Genomic DNA, 18,755 nt, shown 5'->3' with positions numbered 1-18,755 from the left:
CTTGTTAAAATTGTGGATGTCCAGGTAATACCAATAGAGATTTCTTATTTTTCAAGCCCTAGGGTGAGGCTAGGAATCTTCGTTTTTATTAGGTACACAAGGTGATTCTGAGGTAAGTGGTTCATGGTGGCTGCGTGGCCCAGAGTTGGACAAGAATAACTGAATCCCCTTGTTGGGGCTACAAATAAGGAACTGTCCATAAGGCTCAGGATTCAGACTGGCCTTCTGTTTTTTGACCACATTAGTCAAAAGAGAAAACCTAAGTTAGAGGGTTTAGAGACATCAAAATAGTTACCTTAGGATTTGTGTTGTCTGTTACAGTCATTTTTAGGTAAACTTTGATTTTGCTGAGGCCACATTTTCTTTAAACAATTCAGATGCCATTTTCTTCTATCACTTTTACAAAGCTTTAAAATATCTAATAAATATTGAATTTTAATTTTTTTGTCCCAGCATACCACTTTCAAATTAAATTAATACATATAAATAGAGAGGTGATGGATCAGGAAAAAAAGATAAAATTCTCATTATTTAAGTTTATGATGATCTACATAGAAAACCTAATAGAATGAACAAATTTTCAAAACTAACTAGAGAATTCAGCAAGGTTGTTGGATGTCAGATCAACAACTCTAAGCTTCATCTCCACTATTAATAATCATGTAGAAAGTATGACAAATCATTCATAGTAGAAATAAAAATGATAAATTATCCAGCAATTATCCAAAGGTAGAACGTACAAAGCCTTCCCAGTGAAAATGTCAAAAACTCCATTACAGGACATAAAAGAAGATCTGAATATTGCAGAAGTAATATATTCATGAATAGGGGCAGCTTAGCGTAGTAGAGATTGAATTGTCTTCAAATGAATCTATAAATTCAATGTAACAGCAATAAAAATTTCAGATTTCTTTTGAAACTCAAAAACTGAATTTTAAAATTCATATGACAAGATTTATATAAGGAATATTATTGTACAAAACTTTAATGAAAGAAATAAAAGAAGAACTAAATTAGTTGGGGAAATATTCCATGCCCATGGATAAAAAGACTCAATATTATCAAGCTGTCAGTTCTCCCCAACTTGATCTATAAATTCAACACAATCCCAATCAGAAAGCACAGGTATGTATTTTGTGGATATTGGCAAACTGATTCTGAAGTTTATACGGAGAGGCAGAAGACCCAAAATAGCCAACACAATACTGGAGGAGAATAAGTTGGGAAACTAACACTACCCAACATCAAGACTTACTATAAATCTACAATAATCAAGAAAGTGTGGTATTGGTGAAAGAATAAATAAATAGATCAATGGAACAGAATAGAGACCCCAGAAATAGACCGACACTAATCTTTCACAAAGGAGCAAAGGCAAGATAATGGAGCAAAGATAGTCTTTTCAAAAAATGGTGCTGGAACAACTGGATATCCACATGCAAATGAATGAATGAATGAATGAATCTAGACATAGGCCTTATACCCATCACAAAAATTAACTCTAAATGGATCATAATATATATATGTAAGATGTGAAAATATAAAACTCCTAGAAAATAACAGGAAAAATATAGATGACCTTGGGCTTGGTGATGATTTTTTAGATAAAACACCAAAGGCACAATCTGTGAAAGAAAAAATTGATATATTAGTCTTCATTAAAATAAGCACTTCTGCTCTGTAAAAGACACCATCAAAAGAATGAGAGGACAAGCCACAGACTGGGAGAAAATATTTGCAAAAGACATATCTGATAAACACTTATACAAAATATGCAAAGAACTCTTCAAAAGTCAACTATTAGAAAACAACCTGATTTTAAAAATGGGTGAAAAACCTGAATAGACACCTCACTAGAAGATGTACAGATGGCAAATAAGCAAATGAAAAGGTGCTCAACATCAAATGGCATGAGGGAATTGCAAATAAAACAATAGTGAGATACTACTACACATGGGGTAGAATGTCCAAAATCCAAAACCCTGACAACACCACATGCTGGTGAGGATGTGGAGCAACAGGAACTCTTATTTGTTTCTGATGGGAATGCAAAATGGTGCAGCACTTTGGAAGAAAGTTTGACAGTTTATTATAAAAGTATACTCTTACCATACATTCCAGCAATTGTGCTCCTTGGTATTTAAACACATGAGTCAAAAACTTGTCTATGCAAAAACCTGCACATGTATGTGTATTGCTTTATTCATAATTGCCCAAACTTGGAAGCAACCAAGATGTCTTTCAGTAGGTGAATGGGTAAATAAACTGGTACATTCACATTATAAAATATCATTTAGAGCTGAAAAGAAATAAGCTCTCAAGTCATGAAAAGACATGGAGGAAACTTAAGTGCATATTAGTAAGTGAAAGAGCCAATCTGAAAAGGCTACATACTGTGTGATTCCAACTACATGACATTCTGGAAAAGGCAAAACTATGGAGACGGTAAAATGAACAGTGGTTGTTAGGGGTTGGAAGAGGAGGAAGAATGAATAGGCAGAGCTCAGAGGATTATTAGGGCAGTTACTTAATCCTTTTGGCTTATAAACAGAAATTTATTTCTCACAGTTCTGGAGGCTGGAAAGTCCAAGATGAAGGCACCAGCAGATTTAGTACTTCGTGAGAGCCTGCTTTCAGGTTCACAGACAGCTGTCTTTTTGCTATGTTTTCACATGGTGAAAGGGGGCAGGGAAGTTCTCTGGGACCTCTTTTATAAGGACACTAAATCCCATCCATGAGGGCTCAACAATGATGACCTAATCATCTCCCAAAGGCTCCATCTCAAAACACCATCATGTTAGGCGTTAGGATTTAACATATAAATTTGTGGTGGGGGCACAAACATTCAGTCTATAGCAGGTAGTGAAACTATTCTGTATGAAACTACAATGGTAGACACATGTCATTACATTTGTCAAAACCCACAGGCTGCACAACAAGAGTGAACCCTAATGTAAAGTGTGTGCTTTGGGTGATAATGTGTCGATGTAGATTCATCAATTAGAACAAATGCAGCAGTTGATAGTAAGGAAGGCTATGCATGTGGGGGGTGGTGGGATATATAGGAATTCTGTACTTTCTGCTTAATTTTTCTGTGAACCTAAAATGGCACTAAAAATAAAGTCTTATTAAAAATTAAAATAATAATATTTCATGATATGTGGAACATAGTCCCTCTCTTTTGTTTACATACTGTGACTTCCTTCACATTGTAACAGACGAGTTTAGTTGCAACAGAGACAGCACATCTGCCAAAGCCTAAAATGTTTACTATCTGGTCCTTTATAGAAAAGGTTTGCTAACCCCTGATTCATAAGATAATTTGCTGAAAACTGACTTAGTTTCACGGAAAAATTGAGCTGCCTTCCTATCTGCTACCATATGCACATTTGAAGTACAATGGAATTTGGTATGAAGAATATAACTAAAATATTATAGAAAATGCAGAAAAATATTTGTGACCTAGGGGTAGAGAAAAACTTAAGGTCGCAAAAGCACAAGCCATAAGGATTAATATGTTTAATTTTGGTTTCACAAGATCAAAATTAAGAACTTCCATCCAAGGAAGAAAATCACAAAGTTAACAAATAGGTGAGGGCTGAAACAAGATATTTATAATGTTTACACTGGCAAGGGATTGACATCTAGAATATACAGACTGCTTGCACATCAACAAAAATTGGAAAGGATATGAACAATAAGTAAATAAAAGGCACCATTTTTTTCTCCTATTTTATTTGTTCTTCCTCCACATAAACTTTACAGTAAATATTGTTCTTGCCTACCTGTCCCAGTAAACTATTACATTTTCACTATTAGCCTGTTGTACGTTTTCTAGACTTAAAAAAAAAATCCCCTTTAACATTGTAAATCAGTGAAACTTTCATATAAAGGTAACCTGCTAAAGAAATTCAAGACCTCTGGCTTGTAGGTTTAAAATTCCTTGTTATAGTACACTATAGATCAGAAGATTCTTATGTTATTTGGCTATTGGTCATTACAAACTTGAGTCAGTGTACATAACTTTTTGTACTATGATATACAGAACAGAACACAGCCGTTTGAAAACAACAAAGCATCACAGAAAACAAAGACTATTACCACCAGTGAGACATGAGCCAGGATCTTTACCATAAACAGTGACTTTCTGAAAGTGAAAAACTTAACTGTGAACTAACTAATTTACTAACTTGGAATGATTAGATGAGGTACCTAGGAGCTAAAATTCATATCTCGTAGTTTGTGTGATATTCACAATTTTCAACCATCTGATTCCAGGTTTTCCATTCTGACACTCTTCCGCACCTCTCTATCCTTAATTCCCTCCCACACTCAGGTTAAGTATTTCCTAGAACCTTGCTACCGAGAGTGGTGCTTGGACCAGCAGCTTCAGCAATGTCTTCTAGCTAGAAATGCAAAACCACAAGTTCTATTCCAGACCCACTGATTCAGACTTGGCTTCAAGACGATCCCCTGGTGTTTCATTTGCACATTAAAATTTGAGATATTTGGATCTCCCTTTTGCAACTACTTCTCCACAAGAAGAAATAGCTACTTGGAGTGGAACATTTCCTCTGTGTTTCTTCGAAAAAGTAACCACACCACACCACTGTGGCACCCAACTTTGCAACCAATGACGACACAAACGGATCTTCCAAGCCCGTCTGTACGCAGTGGGCGCCTCCTGATGAAAGGGGCTCTAAAACAAGGCACTGTTGCCTAGTAGCCTATTGGAAGTGACTTTCAAGACAACGTCAATTATGTATGTTTTTAGGCACGTCATTCTGTCCAGCGGCTTCTACCTGGAGACGCATATTAAAATAATTACCTGGCAGAATATTCTTTACCCTAGCTAAACCCTAAGACCATTTACACACTTACTGATCCAAACAGCCGTGAATGAGGGACTTTTGATGCTGCTGCTACTATGTGAAGAGGAGAGAAAGACAGACTCCCTCGGAAAGAGCATGTTGGCCGGTTCCAAACTGCCAAGTCGACATCATCCTCAGCTGAACATGGCGTTTGGGCATATGCTCCCGACCCTCATCTCTTTAAAATTCATGTCCGGTTTCCCACAGGCGTGTTCCTTTCGTGCACCTGAGGGGAGAACTGAGGTGGCGGCTGCAGCCAGGTGCGCCGGCTTGCTGAGTCCTGCGGCGCCCGGGGTGCAGCTCTGTGCCGTCTCTCTGCTGCCGCCCGGGGCCACGCGGACGCTCACTCCCCGCGCAGGGGCACCGCTCCAGCTTCCCCACGCGAGCGAAAGGCGACTTGTTTTTCTTTTCCTTTTGCGCCTGGAGTACTTTCAACATCCGTTCAACTTGACCCTGTCACAGAGTTTTGTGATCGTGCACTTCAGAATAAAAACACACCGGAATGAACTTGTCAGTTTCATGCGAAGCCCTAGAGGGAAAGGACCATGTCTTTCATATCCCAGTACCCACAGTACCCAGCACTCAGCTTGGCACTCAGTGAGTGCGCCTTGAACTCATCAGAGTAGAAATGGCTAAAGAAATGGACACATGAATGGATGTAGAAAACAAGGAAAGAATGGAGACATCAAAGAAGGAATGAAGAAAGGCAGGAGCTGCGGAGGGCTGGGAGTGCGCGGCCCCGCCGCCCGGGGGCGGTGTGGAAGGCGTGCGGGCTGCCTGGACCCCTTAGAAGGCGCTTCTCCCCAGCCCTACCTCCCGGCAGACACCCGGGAGGCGGAGCGGGGCGGGACGGACGCGCCCCGCACCCAAGACGCGAGCGCCGGAGCCTCCCGCGGGCACCCGCGGCGGAGGCAGGTGCGGCCGTCCCACCTCTGGCCTCAGTTACTGCCGCATGATCATGCCTCACGGCGCGGAGGCACTGGACCTGCCAGTGTGGAACCGAGCCTCAGACCTGTCTTTGGGGCCCCGCCGCAGGTTAGTACCCCAAGGGTGCTCGGCGCCGTCTACTGGGCGCGCCATGAGCCCCCTTCCATTCCACTGTCCGTCCCGGGGACCCCGCCGCCCCCTCCCTGGGCTGCTTTCCTCCTTGGGTCTTCCCGCTTCCGCACCTCCGCTCCATCTCCCCCCGCCCCCGCCTAGATCCGCTTCGAGGCCTCCCGCTTCCCGGGGCTCCGAGAGGCCAGCTTGCGACACGTGGAAAAAGTCTCCCAGGAACCTGGGGCGGGAGACGACGAGGCGGAGTTGGTGACTCGGAGGCGGGGCGGGAACGCCTGGCCACGCGCCGCTTTCCGTCCGGCGGGCACAGATTAGCCTTGCAGCCGGGCTGCAGACTCCATCCCGCGGTGCCCGCGGCAGGGCCACCCGCCCCGTCTGCCTCCCGGCTGGGGTCTGCGTGCACCGCGCGGCTGGCAGAAAGGGTAAGAGAGGAGGCTAGGAGAAGGTGGCCCGCCTGGAAGGGCTCCAGAACTTGAGGGAGGCTGTCCCCGCAAGGCCGACGTGCGTGTGCACTGAAGGCTTTTCCTGCTCTGAATCCCGAGAGCCGTGGAAAGTTTGGAAGACCGAGGCATGGCCTGGCAGGCGTATCCTTTTCCTCAGGCCGGGAAGCCAGAGAGAGGATCAGGTGTTTTCAGGTTAACCGTCAGGTGAGGCGCTTGAGCTGCGTCTTTCAGGATATCGGACTCTGGAGAAATCCTCATCAAGTGGATGGCTTTACTGTTCTAGACTAGCACTTTCTGGCTGCCTTGGAAACGCTTATATTAACTGCTTGCAGTTAGTTCAATAAGACTGTGCTTTGACTTCCGGAACAAACAGGCCTTTTCCTCATGTGGGAGGGTTATAGTGTGGTTAACCTCAATTTCTCTGCCTTCATGAAAAGGCGTACAGTTCAGCCGAATGGCGCTGCCCGGGGGCCCCACCTCTGTGGTCAAAGCTGCAACCAGCCAGCCACGCAGCTGAGCTGGGGTGATGAGTACAAACGGGCCTTGGCTCCTCTTTCCCTGCTTGCAAAACAAATATAGTGGTGGGTCGTTAAACTTTCTTAAAATAGTAGAGCCTTTACTGCATGGCGCTCTCAATATTATAAATGGACTTAATACTAGTACGGAAAACCAGAATTCAAGAGCATTTACTTGATCTCTGGTTTATTTACTTGATCTCAGTTCTGCTTTCACTGATAAACAGGTTTGTGCTCATGGTGGTATATAATCTTTCTATCTTTTTTCTTGACCCCAGTATTTTTCTTAGCACATTTGCTTCAGGACTTAAACTTTTTTTTTTTTTTTTTTTTTTTTAAATCATCTCCAGTCAATGTCTTCAAAAGTTCCCATCTGACAGCATGGGAGGACCCACAGTTGGGTATGAACATAAATAGTTTTTGAAAGGATTCAGATTTGAAATATCTCTCTATATGCCTGGTTGGACAATACCATTGGGAAACAAGACTGTGTGTCTTGGTAAACTGGAAATGGAAGACAGGGTCAGTAAGACAGAGGTGGGAGAGGCTCTCAGTGGATGTCAGGATGCACAGTCTGATATGCTATGTTGAAGGGACCAACTACCTCGTTCTCCCCAAAGCTGGAATATGGACCTCATACTTTCAGAAACTGCTCACCACCTTTGTGATGCGCTAACCAAAGAGTACAAGTCTGGGGGAATCGGGTAGCTCCCTATTGAGTCAGCAGTCCTGAGATTGTAGCTCATCTTCCTCTTTGTACTTTAAGAAGAGTCAGACTCCCACTATTGTAAACTTCTCCTTTTCCTTTCATAGGAACCTTCCATAAACCAGGTTCAGTGGCCTGGGTCCTTTAAAAACAGGCACATTTCCCACACTTCCCCTGACCATTCCCATGCAGAGGCCATCATAATAGTGTCATTTTATTTAATCTCCTGCACTTAAAAAATTGGTAAATTTCCATGAAGTGTTTAAAGAAGCCTCATTCTTTTCTCCTAAGGAGGAGCATGTCAAAAGTGTTATTTTAAACAAAATAATACATATAAAATATCTTAATGAAGTAAGTAGACAAGAGAGACAAGTTTTGAACAGAGCGGCAGAGAAAACAGAACTGAAAGTCCGGGATGATCATAGTCACATGCTAATCGCTTTGGTTAGGTCTTTAATATAAAGTGAAACCCAGGAGAAGACAATTCTTAAAACTTAGTGGAAAAACAGGTGGTTCTTCTGGCTATAATTTTCGAAGTAAAAATAGTGGCCAAAGAAAACCCCTTGGGGTTTGAAAGGTAAAAGTGCAATCTTCCCTGAGGCTTGACTGTTATCTTTAGCTGAGACCAGGAATCCAAGGTCTGTTCTAAAGAATGAAATCACCCTTTAGGAGCTCTTACATCACCTGTTATGGGCTTTGTAGGAAAAAGCAATTTTCTTTTCTTTATTAAACTGCAATATTCTTTTCCATAGCAAGTGTTTTAAAGACTTTGTTTTGTTTGTTTACTTGTTTGCTTGCTTTGGCAGTCATCTGGGGTGTTTTCTTCCCATTTTCCTCAGTTTACCTGTAGCTGAGCTTTCTTCTCTGTTTTGAGCTTGGGCCCCTGCCTTTTCCCTGGTGTGACAAGACAGCTTTGGGGATATGTTGCCAATATTTCTTTACCTTCAGCTGGAGGGACTGTTTCCTTTTTTCTCCTTTGGAGGTTGTATTTTATTATCTCCCCTTTTAATACATGTGATTTCAGCCTAAAACATCTGTCAGGCTAATAACTGGTGACTAGAGGCTAAAGATTCTGGAAAATTGTCCTTGGTATAATTCCAAAAGACCTACAATTTAAATGGTGGGCTTTGAAAGGAAATTGTATCACCTATTGCAACCAGCGGGAATTGCTAGAGATAGGGTAAATCTAAGGATTTTCCCAGCTGACACTGTCCAAAAGTAAGTTAAACTCAGTGTTTTGAGGAAAAAAATATTAATTATAACTTCTTTTAATTTTACATTAACACAGGGACAGTCATAAGCATGACCCTGTTAAATTGGGGACTCACTGAAAATGTTAGAGAAAGAAAAATGGAAGAAAATGCCATAATTCCAGTCATCAGATTCAGCTTTAACTGCATTTGGAATTCTGTATTGCTGAGAAATAAAGAATTCTGTATTACCTCCAACCCAGAGTGCTGATTCTTCAGAATGTGTTTTCAAAGGGAGTGAAGCTTGTTCAGAACAAGCACTTCTAAAATGTGCAGCTCTAGTTCTGCTTTCCTACTGGCCTGAGGCAGCAAAGTGGTGATGGGAGATGATTTATGGGAACTTAGTGGTATGGTTGTCTTTAGGGAAGTTCCTGAAAGTTGTAGCGTGGTCGTCTTGTATGGGTGGCGCTAGTGGACAATGAAAAGCCCCTACAGTCTTTCTTATGGGTGCTTCTCAGGATTAGAATGACCAGTCATTTATTTTCTGAGAGCTGTGCTAGGAAGGTAACCAAGGTTTTTTTCTTTGACTTTTTTCCCCCTTAACTTCCCTTAATTGGGGCCCAGTTACCCCAGAGTTTCATCTAACGGTCCCCCCCCCCCCCCCCCCCCGTCTAAATAAAGTCTTCCATCTGCCCTGTGACATTCACCCTGGAGCCCACATGGTCAGTGTTGCAGAAACACTGAATTTTAGCCTCTACATTGACTTCTCTCCCTTCCCCTCCCATCCACTACTCACAGACTAAGGGCAGGGAGATACTTGATGACCTGATACACACCATTAGACTCTTTTTGAAATATCTTATTTCAAATAAGCTTTTGAAATAGCTTATTTGAACTCATATTAACTCCAGAATTCACATGTTAATTGACAAAAATCAAGAAAAAATGGAAAACTTGAAGAAAATTAACATGACCTGTATAAATACTACTTCACAGAGAGTACCGAGATTTTGTTTTCCTGGCTATGCGCTTCTAGACTTTTATTATGTCTACATACAGATATAAACATCGACATTTTGGAGACATGGGCTCTCAATATATTTATATTATGACTTTTAAAAAATTTAACAATATGTCCTAGACATCTTTAAGTCAATATAAAGTTACAGTGAACATTTTTGTAATCATGGTTTTGACTGGTTATTTAAACATTTGTAGTATAAATCCATAGGAGTTTGATTCCTAGATCACAGCTACTCTTCTAGAAAATTCCCTTCAAAAAGGGAGATTTCCTTCAATATAGTTCTTTCATTACTGATAAAATTTAAGATGGATTTTCACGAGTCTGATGGTTAGTTTCTTCTTGTTAATGTTTAGCGGCCTGTGAGCTCTGAGGGAAGTATGAAGTCCCGTTTCTGAAGCTGGACTTCCCGTCCTCCACATGTTGGATGATCAGAATAGTCAACACTGGAGACATTAAAGTCATCATGTGATTTATCATGACAGTGATTCCGAGTGCCTGAGGTTTCTACATATTTGGGTCAGGATTGAAAGATTATCATGGGTTTGATTGTTCCAACTTTTGGGGCTGGGATTTCCTAAGAAATAGATTTCATTTGTTTTCCACCAAATACAAGAATTTTTATCTAGGCCCCAAGTAATAACAGGGAGCTGAAGTACATCTCGTTTCCAGGGTCGAGTTGCATTATTCCCTGAATTTTTCCACATTAGAGAGACATTGTTAGAAGTAATATTGAAGTTACTTACAGCCCATCGATGTGTGAACTTATAACCATCTGAACTACATAGAAAATAATGTAGTTACATATTTTTAAAGGGGCAAAAACCTAAGATTCTGCCTGAACTGTTTAAATTTTCAAAATAGACAAGTTATCCGTAAGAGTCCAGATTTTATTCCCTGTGGGTTGGAGGGACCTTATGAACGGATCTGGTGACAGGAAGAGCATGTGTTCCATCAATATTTTTTGAGGTTTGAAAATAAAGAAGAACTTTAAATTCAGCATTATGTTCCTGTTTAGTTTTCTAAGCTTTCAGGGCTTAGGGCCAAGCCACTAATTCTGGCTCATCATGAGCATGGTTAGCTCTGAGGCATATTCAACAGTCAGTTAAATTAGCGCTGTTGGAGAATTGTTGGGCAGAGGGAGTGAAAAGGTGTTCAAGGGCAAATGAAGTAGACATTGCAGTAAGCAGACCTAAAAATCTGAGTATTTCATCTCAAAGTTAGACTAAAATGCTAGGGAAAAGGAAGAATGTTTTCTCAAGAGTTTTGTTCAGGCAAAAATTACGTTATGATAGCAATACAGTCAGTAAGTAAGAGGAGATCAAAGCGAAGACCAAGGATAAGGGCTGCTGGGTAGAGTCATGTATGACCGGAGTCTTGGGAGAGGCACCTGCATAAGGTGTTGTCTGCTTTGATCCAAGAATGAAAATTCTAGTGGTGATCTTGGGTTGTTTAGAGATTTTTCAGCCTAAGATCGCCAGTATGCTGAAATGACCACTCAGGTGTGGGTGTCCTTTTCAAACGAGAAACATGAATCTATGGGTCAATATACCTTTATGTTTAGCACCACAGCATTAGTTAGTAATACCTGATATGGGCCTTTCCACTGGGGCTGGAGGGCATCTTTATGGAGGTGGCATTTCCAATAGACATCATCTTTAGGTTGATATCATGATGTTGTAAATCTCCGTCTCCTGGGCATGCTCTCGGGGAAGATTGCTCCACGAACTGTTAGTTAGTCTTAAAGGCCCTTATAAGTTTTTACAATAAGTCAGGAGGTCTCCGTTCAGCAGTACAAGTTCATACATTTTTAAATTTAATCTCATAGGTCTACCAGTAATAGGAGATAATCTATGTTTGCCAAAGGGAGTAGATCTTAGATTGAGCAATACCAAGAGAAGAGCCTTACACCAAGGCAGATTAAAAGAATCTACCAGGTTTTCTATTTTGAGTTTTGGTTATCCTGTTAGTCTGTCCTACGAGATCACAGGACTGGGGATGGTAAGCACATGAAAATGTAGCAAAATCGACCAGATCTTGTAAACAGATTGTGTCATTTTCCTGTTCCCTGGTTGCTATGGAGCTCTGAGAGGATTCCCCAGTGGGGAAAGATCTTTTCTGGGAGTATTTACTTACTGCTGAGGCTGTGGATCTGTGGCATGGGAATGCATCGACCCAATGAGAAAACATACAAATCAATATAATACATATTTGTATTCTTGAAAGTGGGCAACTGACTAAAGTCCATTTGCCAAACCTCAAAGGGTCCTAAAGGCAAAGGAAAATGTCCATATATGTATCAATGAGTTTTCCAGGGTTGTGCTTTAGGCAGATTTGGTATTTTTTGATATACCTAGGTAGCTATCTTTGGAGATGGCTTCTAGTAGTTTTGTTTTCCCCATAAAGCCATTTTTTCCAGTGTTCCAGTGGTTCAAGTAATGTACATATTGTAATATATGATATATGCAAACAGGCAGGAGTGGCCAGTTGTTTGGACCTACTCATAAGTTTCTTTTAGGGTCAAACTTACAGCCTTGTTCTAACCATTTCTTTCTTTTTTTGTGGAATAGCTAAATGCTGTGCTCCCATAATGTTATCATTAAATCCTCAATTGCTTTGGCGGGTAGCATAGGTGCTTTCATTAGGGGCTGAGATGGTTTTAATGCTGCTAACTTAACAACAGTATCAAGCAAATGAATACCTTTACTTTCTCCATATTTGCCATTGAATGTTTATGATTGTTATGATTGCTAAAGATTTAGGTAATTGGATAGCCTCTAAGAGTTCTAAAATATAAGAATTTCTTAATCTTTTGTCCAGAAGAAGTCAGAATCCTCTCAGTTGTAGCATACCAAAGTCATTGGCTATACCAAAGGCATACCTGCTATCTGTATAAATGTTCGCCATTTTCTCTTTGGCCAATATGCAAGTTCAAATAAATTCATAGAGCCCTGCTTGTTGAGCAGAAGTTGCCTAAGGCATTGGACTGGCCTCAGTGGTTTCTTTTGGAGAGACAATTGCATAGAGTACTTGCTAGTGGCCTGTTTAATCTTTTAGGTAAGAACTATCAGTAAACCAAACTGCATTCAACATTTTCAGGAGGTGTTACCTGAAAATCAATTCGAGGAGTTAGTAGTCGGTCTGTTAATGTCAGGCAGTCATGAGGGGTTTTGTCAGAGGGCAAAGGGAGGAGAGTAGCAGGGTTCAGAGTAGTACAGTGAGCACTCGTCACATTAGTTGAAGATAATGAGAATTTCATAGGAGGCTAGTCTGCTAGCAGAGAGGTGCTGAGTATGAGAGTTGAGTAAGGCTTCCGCTGAATGAGACACATAATGAGTCAGTGGAGAGCCCACTACTATTTCTCCTATATGTTGTGTTAAATTGGCAGTGTCACAATAGCTCTTAGACAGGGAGGGAGACCTTATGGCCACCAGATCTAATTGTTAACTATAGTATCCAGTGGTCCTATGATCGCTTCCATGTTATGGGTCTAGACATCTATGGCATTTCTCTCTTTTATGAACATAAAAGAAAAAGGGCAACTTATAATTAGGATGTCCTAAAGCAGGCTGATCATAAGGACTACCTTTTACTTCACTGAAGTCTTTCTGGGGTTCCTCTGTTCATGTGAGGGGCTCTGTCTGGTCAGCTTTGAGAAGAGAGTAGAAAGTTAGGGCCATGATAGAAAAATTAGGAATCCAATTCGACAATATCTGGCCAAACCTAGGAATCCCCTGAGTTGCCTTTTAGTCTTAGGAATAGGAAACATTAAAATGCCCTAGATCCTCTTGAAATCCAAGGAGAGATTTTGTCAGTTACAGTCATGTATTGCTTAATGACAGGGATACAGTCTGAGAAATGCATCTTTAGGTGATTTTGTCATTGAGCGAGCATCATAGGGTGCACTCACATAAACCTAGACGCTATAGCCAACCACATACCTTGGCTACATGGTATAACTATTGCTCCTAGGTTACCAGCCTGTACAGCATGTTAGTGTATGAACAAACACGAGATTAAATCAAGCACAAGAGCAAATATTGCAATCAAGAGACACTAAATACAAGATGTAGAGGGTGCTACGGGCACACACAGCATACTGTTTTACAGCAAACTTTTTGATTGTGCAGATAGACTAATTTGGGGATTTCCAATGTGGCCATTTTAACCGTAAGTCATCCTGAGTAATTATGGTCCAACGAGACAGAAAGCTGCAGGATGAGGGCCCGTAATTTTTGTACATAAATACAGCAGGAGTTCCAAAAGGTGGCTGTTCAGCAGCCATTTCCTTAGAAAGTGAACTTCTCATTTCCAATAGAGTAATTACTCACCAAATGCACATTCGAAGTCTCATAGACAGAAAGCCAGCAAAAGAGGACACTCAAATAGATCCTGAACCTCAAACAAGGCAGGAGGTTTGGGTCTTGGAGGACTTTCCACAATGTTCTGCAACCACCAGGGAGACAAAGGAGTGCAATGGACTCTTGTACTTAGTCTTATTCAAATCCGTGGAGGCAATAAAAGAGGACGCAGTCACTCTGGATCCCACTTCTGACACTGTGTAATGTCAATCAATTTGACTAAGAACTGCAAGGCAAACAAAAACTTTATTTGGGGGTCTTTTTTAGGAATTGCAATCTTGAACACATAGATTTGGATAGAAATCCAACTCTGTTCCAATGGGTAAACAAAGGGACAGAGTTTATAAAGATAGAAAAATAAGGGAGATCTATTAGCTCAGCTTCCTAGAGACCTCCCAGCTCCATTTTAAATTGCTCTCTTGACAATATCAATTTCATTTTGTTGTTTTTCTTTTGCAAGTTACTTCCTCCACCTCCCCGCCAAAGATGAATTTTATCTAGCATATTATTTCCCTCTTTCTATTCCTTCCTTTCTTCCTGCCTTCTTTCCTTCCTTCCTTCCCAGCAGGAAAATTCTGAATAACCTAGCCTACTAATTCTGGAAATAGGTCTAAAATTTTATTTATAAATAGAAAATAATTAACAACTGAATATAAGCCTTAAATAGTCTTAAAATAGTCTTTTCCTTTTGAGCTTCTTTTGAATTTGTTAGTCAAGGTAGATAACATAGATCATAAGTCAACATAAAAATATGTAGTTTAGACATTGCAGGTGAAAAGATCTCTAAGAATGGCCCCCAATTTTGAATATTTTCCTAAAAATTGAGTAGATGGAATGATTGACTGAACTTAATACAATTTATTCATTAAACTTACTATACAGACACTTCCTGTTGTAAGAAAAAAAAAATCTAATTCAAACTGTCTTAAGCATCAAAAGGTATTTGTTAGCTCAAATCGAAAGTCTTGGGATAAATGGCTTTAGGCACACCTGGATCCAGGAGTGCAACAGCAGACATTAGGCTTGGTGTCTATCTCTTAGTGTCTGTTCTTCTGTGTTAATGCCACTCTCTGGCGAGCTGTCCTATGATGGTACGATGGCTTCCGGAAACTCCAGACTCATCGCCTATCCTTTAAGTCTATGATCTCCAAACTTTATTGATTATGGGTCGAACAGTAAAAGTTAAGCACATGTCCCCAATGTGTGCATATTTATTTATAAATTATATGCTGTCACATATCAGTGTTATTCTATATATTATATTAATTTTTAGAGTACAGTTTTTGTTTGTATGTTAAAGAATAAAATAGAAGCATTAATAGTTTCTATATTCCTAAAGGATTGTTTTGCACACCCCACTTTGGGGACTGCTTAGTAGAAAGACCGTCTCTCTCCTATCTGTTATAATTGTAGTCCTGTGACCACATCTCATTGATTCTTTTTGACCTAGCTTGAGTCATATGCCCATTCCTGAGTCCAGAGCCCTTGAAACTTACTAATATAAGGTGACACAGATAGCTGACTAGGCATAAATAGAGAGATGCTATTTTAACTTTTTAAAGATATTTTATATTTTGGAATCTTATAATCACTGACATGTTATCCAAACAATGGGGACATGATCCTTCTTTCAGTACAGAGTTACAGAACAAAGATTCTCTATTTTCATAACAATTTAATTTCATTAGTCTATACTAAATTTCTGTGCTTTCACACTTGGCGTATATAAACGTATCCCATCTAGTTTTTGTTAATACTCCATGATCAGATGAGTGCTGTATATTAAAATGTAGGCCTTTACAAGTCTTGCAAATAAAATCCTATTCTTACAATTTTCCAGAATGGTCATTTTGTAGAAGATGGGTAGCTATGTGGAAAGGCAAGTGGTAGAGGTCCTGAATAATTTTCAGAGTTCTAAAGAGAAAAGGAGTTCACTGGCTGGAGAGAGAGTTTTGCTTGTAAGCATGGGTATGGAAGGCATCTGAATGGAAGGTATTATTTAGGAGCTTTCTGATGAATAGGCTGTTCTGTGCATTTAAAAATCGATCTTCTGCAGCAGAAGTGCAATGGCTCGTCTTGATTCTGAGGTGAAAGAAGAATGCCTGAGGGAAGACCTGAAGTTTTACTTCATGAACCCTTGTGAAAAATACCGAGCCAGACACCAGATTCCATGGAAACTGGGTTTGCAGATTTTGAAAATAGTCATGGTCACCACACAGGTAATTTGTATTATGAGTTTGTTTGTTTGTTTTCCTTAGCCCAAGATGGAAGTGTTTTTACATGTTCTGCCACTTGACTTTTGTTCTGAGAAGTCCACATTCAAGTTCATACAGCTGTACAATTATGTTGACTCTGGAGGACAGATGGTAGGTTAAAGTTCATTTTAGGTGACAACTTTGTTTTAGTAAGGGATTGTGAGGTCCTGTCTCCACAGGTTCTTTAATTATAGGTGAAAAGTAGATCTATTTGGGTGAGAGGGGTTTTATATCCAAATGAGGCACGTCAGCTGGCAAAGGCTGCTCAGTCCAAAGTGATTTGTGTTCTTGAAATCTCTCATCTTTATCCAAATACGTCTTTCTTACTTAAATCTGTTTTGAAATTTGCATTTTTGACTGTTTTAACTTTAAAGACTAACAAAATGCTAAGTTTCCCTTTCCTCAGTAGCTAAGTGCTCTAAGTAAATACTAAACCCCTGGAACTATCGGGCGCATACAAAGGCTACATTGAGACATTTGTTTAAGTCCATATTGTTAAGCATTTTATTGCCAGTATCACAACCGCCATCAGAGTTGCATCTAGGTTTTGGGCCTGTGGTAAGGAGTCATTTTCAGGGAGGCGTCTCTCTAGGTAACTACATTTGAAACATGTGCTCTTTTGAAAACAGTATTGATTTGAGGTATTTGGCTCCACTGGCAAATAAGCATTTCTGTTATCAATGTAAAAATGTCTGTAAAGATGTTATTTCTTGAACACAAAAATAAATACCTTTCTAAAAATACATCCATATAGTTTTAGAAAGGAGAGGAGGTTTCTGCCATAACTGAAGGCACATCTTTCTTCTGCGTTCGATGAAGAGGCCTTTTCATTGTATCACATGCTGTACTGTACCAGCTTATCAAGTTTTCGAGTACTAAAGTTACTTCAAAAAAAACACAAACAGCAACAACAAGGTTGAGGTAAATGGCCACTGTTAAATGTATATTCTTAGCTTTTTACTTTTTAAATTTTTTCATTTTAATTCTTGGTTTTGAAGTTTTAATTTTGGCAACCTATAAAGTGGACACATGATTAGTACTTACTTGGAGGGAGGACAGATAATGTTCCCTTTTGTCATTTGGTTAACTTTGTTTCCTACTTTCTTTTCTTTCCAAACTAGCTTACATTTCAATTTTTTTATCTATTACTATTACTAAAATTCTAACTTACCAAAGCATGAAACATCATCACCATCTTTGACTTACCTTCTTTGTCTTTTTTCCCCCCTTCCCCCCCGTCCAACTCCAGTTCAAGCCGTTGTTTCCCATGCTGGTATTATGAGGCTTGCACTCCCCTCGGCTGAGGCAGTCGGTCTCCGGTCATCAGTTGGCCGCTCACAGCAGCTCAGGCGACTCTCGCCCACCCTGGCAGCACACGGTAGCCCAGCTTGAGGGAGAGCCGTTGTTCACAGTCTTAGCTGTAGAGGGTGCAGCTCACTGGCCCATGTGGGAATGGAACCAGCGACCTCGGTGTTAGTAGCACGGCACTCCAACCACCTGAGCCACCAGGCCGGCCCCCACCTTCTTTGTCTTGATATCTACTAAATACTATGGATTCTTCCTTCAAAACCGCATCTGTTTATGTTTTTGCCATACTCACAATCAAAAATATGTATGAAGCACCTCATATGCTGTGCATTCTGTTGCTCATACAGCTGTGGATACGTTACTGCTGCGGACAGCTAACGTGTTGCACAGAGTTTACAGTGTGCCAGGCACCGTATGCGCTCTGTGTATGTTAACTCATTTAATCCTCACTGCAAATGTGAAGTAGGTTCAGTTATTACCCCCTTTCATGGAGGTGGAAACCGGGCCCAACAAAGTTAAATAATTTGCTTCTGCCATTCAGTTCATAAGTGGCAGAGCTAGAATTTGAGCCCCAGCAGTGTGGCCCTGAAGTCTGCACTCTTCTTCTCACATTGTCTCTATTCTAGATACACGTCCTCAGAGTTTGAGGTCTAGGAATCCAGATAAGTTAACTACGCTGCTTCTAGTCTTCATCTTATGCCTCCCTTGCTTATCTTCATATGTGCCAGGCCATTCAATATTAATATCAGATTAATTTTTCTTAGAGTGGCTTCATTGTGTTACTCTCCTGCTCAGAAACTTCTGTAGAGCCTTACTTCCCACAGAAGAAACTCTCAACTTTATAGCCTGACATTCACAGATTTCCACAGTCTCCTTCAATTTGCCTTCTCAATGGCTTTTCATCTACTATTTCCTCTCTCAAACCTAGCCAGATGGACTCACCCAATAGTTCCTGCTCTGTTTGTTCCTCCAAGTCCAGAGTGATTCTTTTTCCTTCCCCCTCTTGCAGGTGCTATTTGAAATCCGTCT

At 40.5% G+C, this 18,755-nt stretch overlaps 1 protein-coding gene across 7 annotated transcripts in view; it reads left to right on the top strand.

Annotated features, from left to right (window-relative positions):
* The first annotated feature begins 5,415 nt into the window (after window positions 1–5,415).
* Window positions 5,416–18,755, top strand: part of MCOLN2 (mucolipin TRP cation channel 2) — a 50,147-nt gene continuing 36,807 nt past the window's right edge. The window contains exons 1-2 of one of the 7 annotated variants that reach the window (XM_019710200.2): window positions 5,685–5,906; window positions 16,223–16,382. In XM_019710200.2, coding sequence (XP_019565759.2) covers window positions 5,824–5,906; window positions 16,223–16,382 — 243 coding nt within the window. In that variant the 5' untranslated portion in view covers window positions 5,685–5,823. The other 6 variants (XM_019710199.2, XM_019710203.2, XM_074335065.1 and 3 more) reach the window with 6 other exon arrangements.

The sequence above is a fragment of the Rhinolophus sinicus genome, linkage group LG06 (genome assembly GCF_036562045.2).
Source record: "Rhinolophus sinicus isolate RSC01 linkage group LG06, ASM3656204v1, whole genome shotgun sequence".
Classification (NCBI taxonomy): Eukaryota; Metazoa; Chordata; class Mammalia; order Chiroptera; family Rhinolophidae; genus Rhinolophus; species Rhinolophus sinicus.
This window is presented reverse-complemented; position numbering and strand designations above follow the sequence as displayed.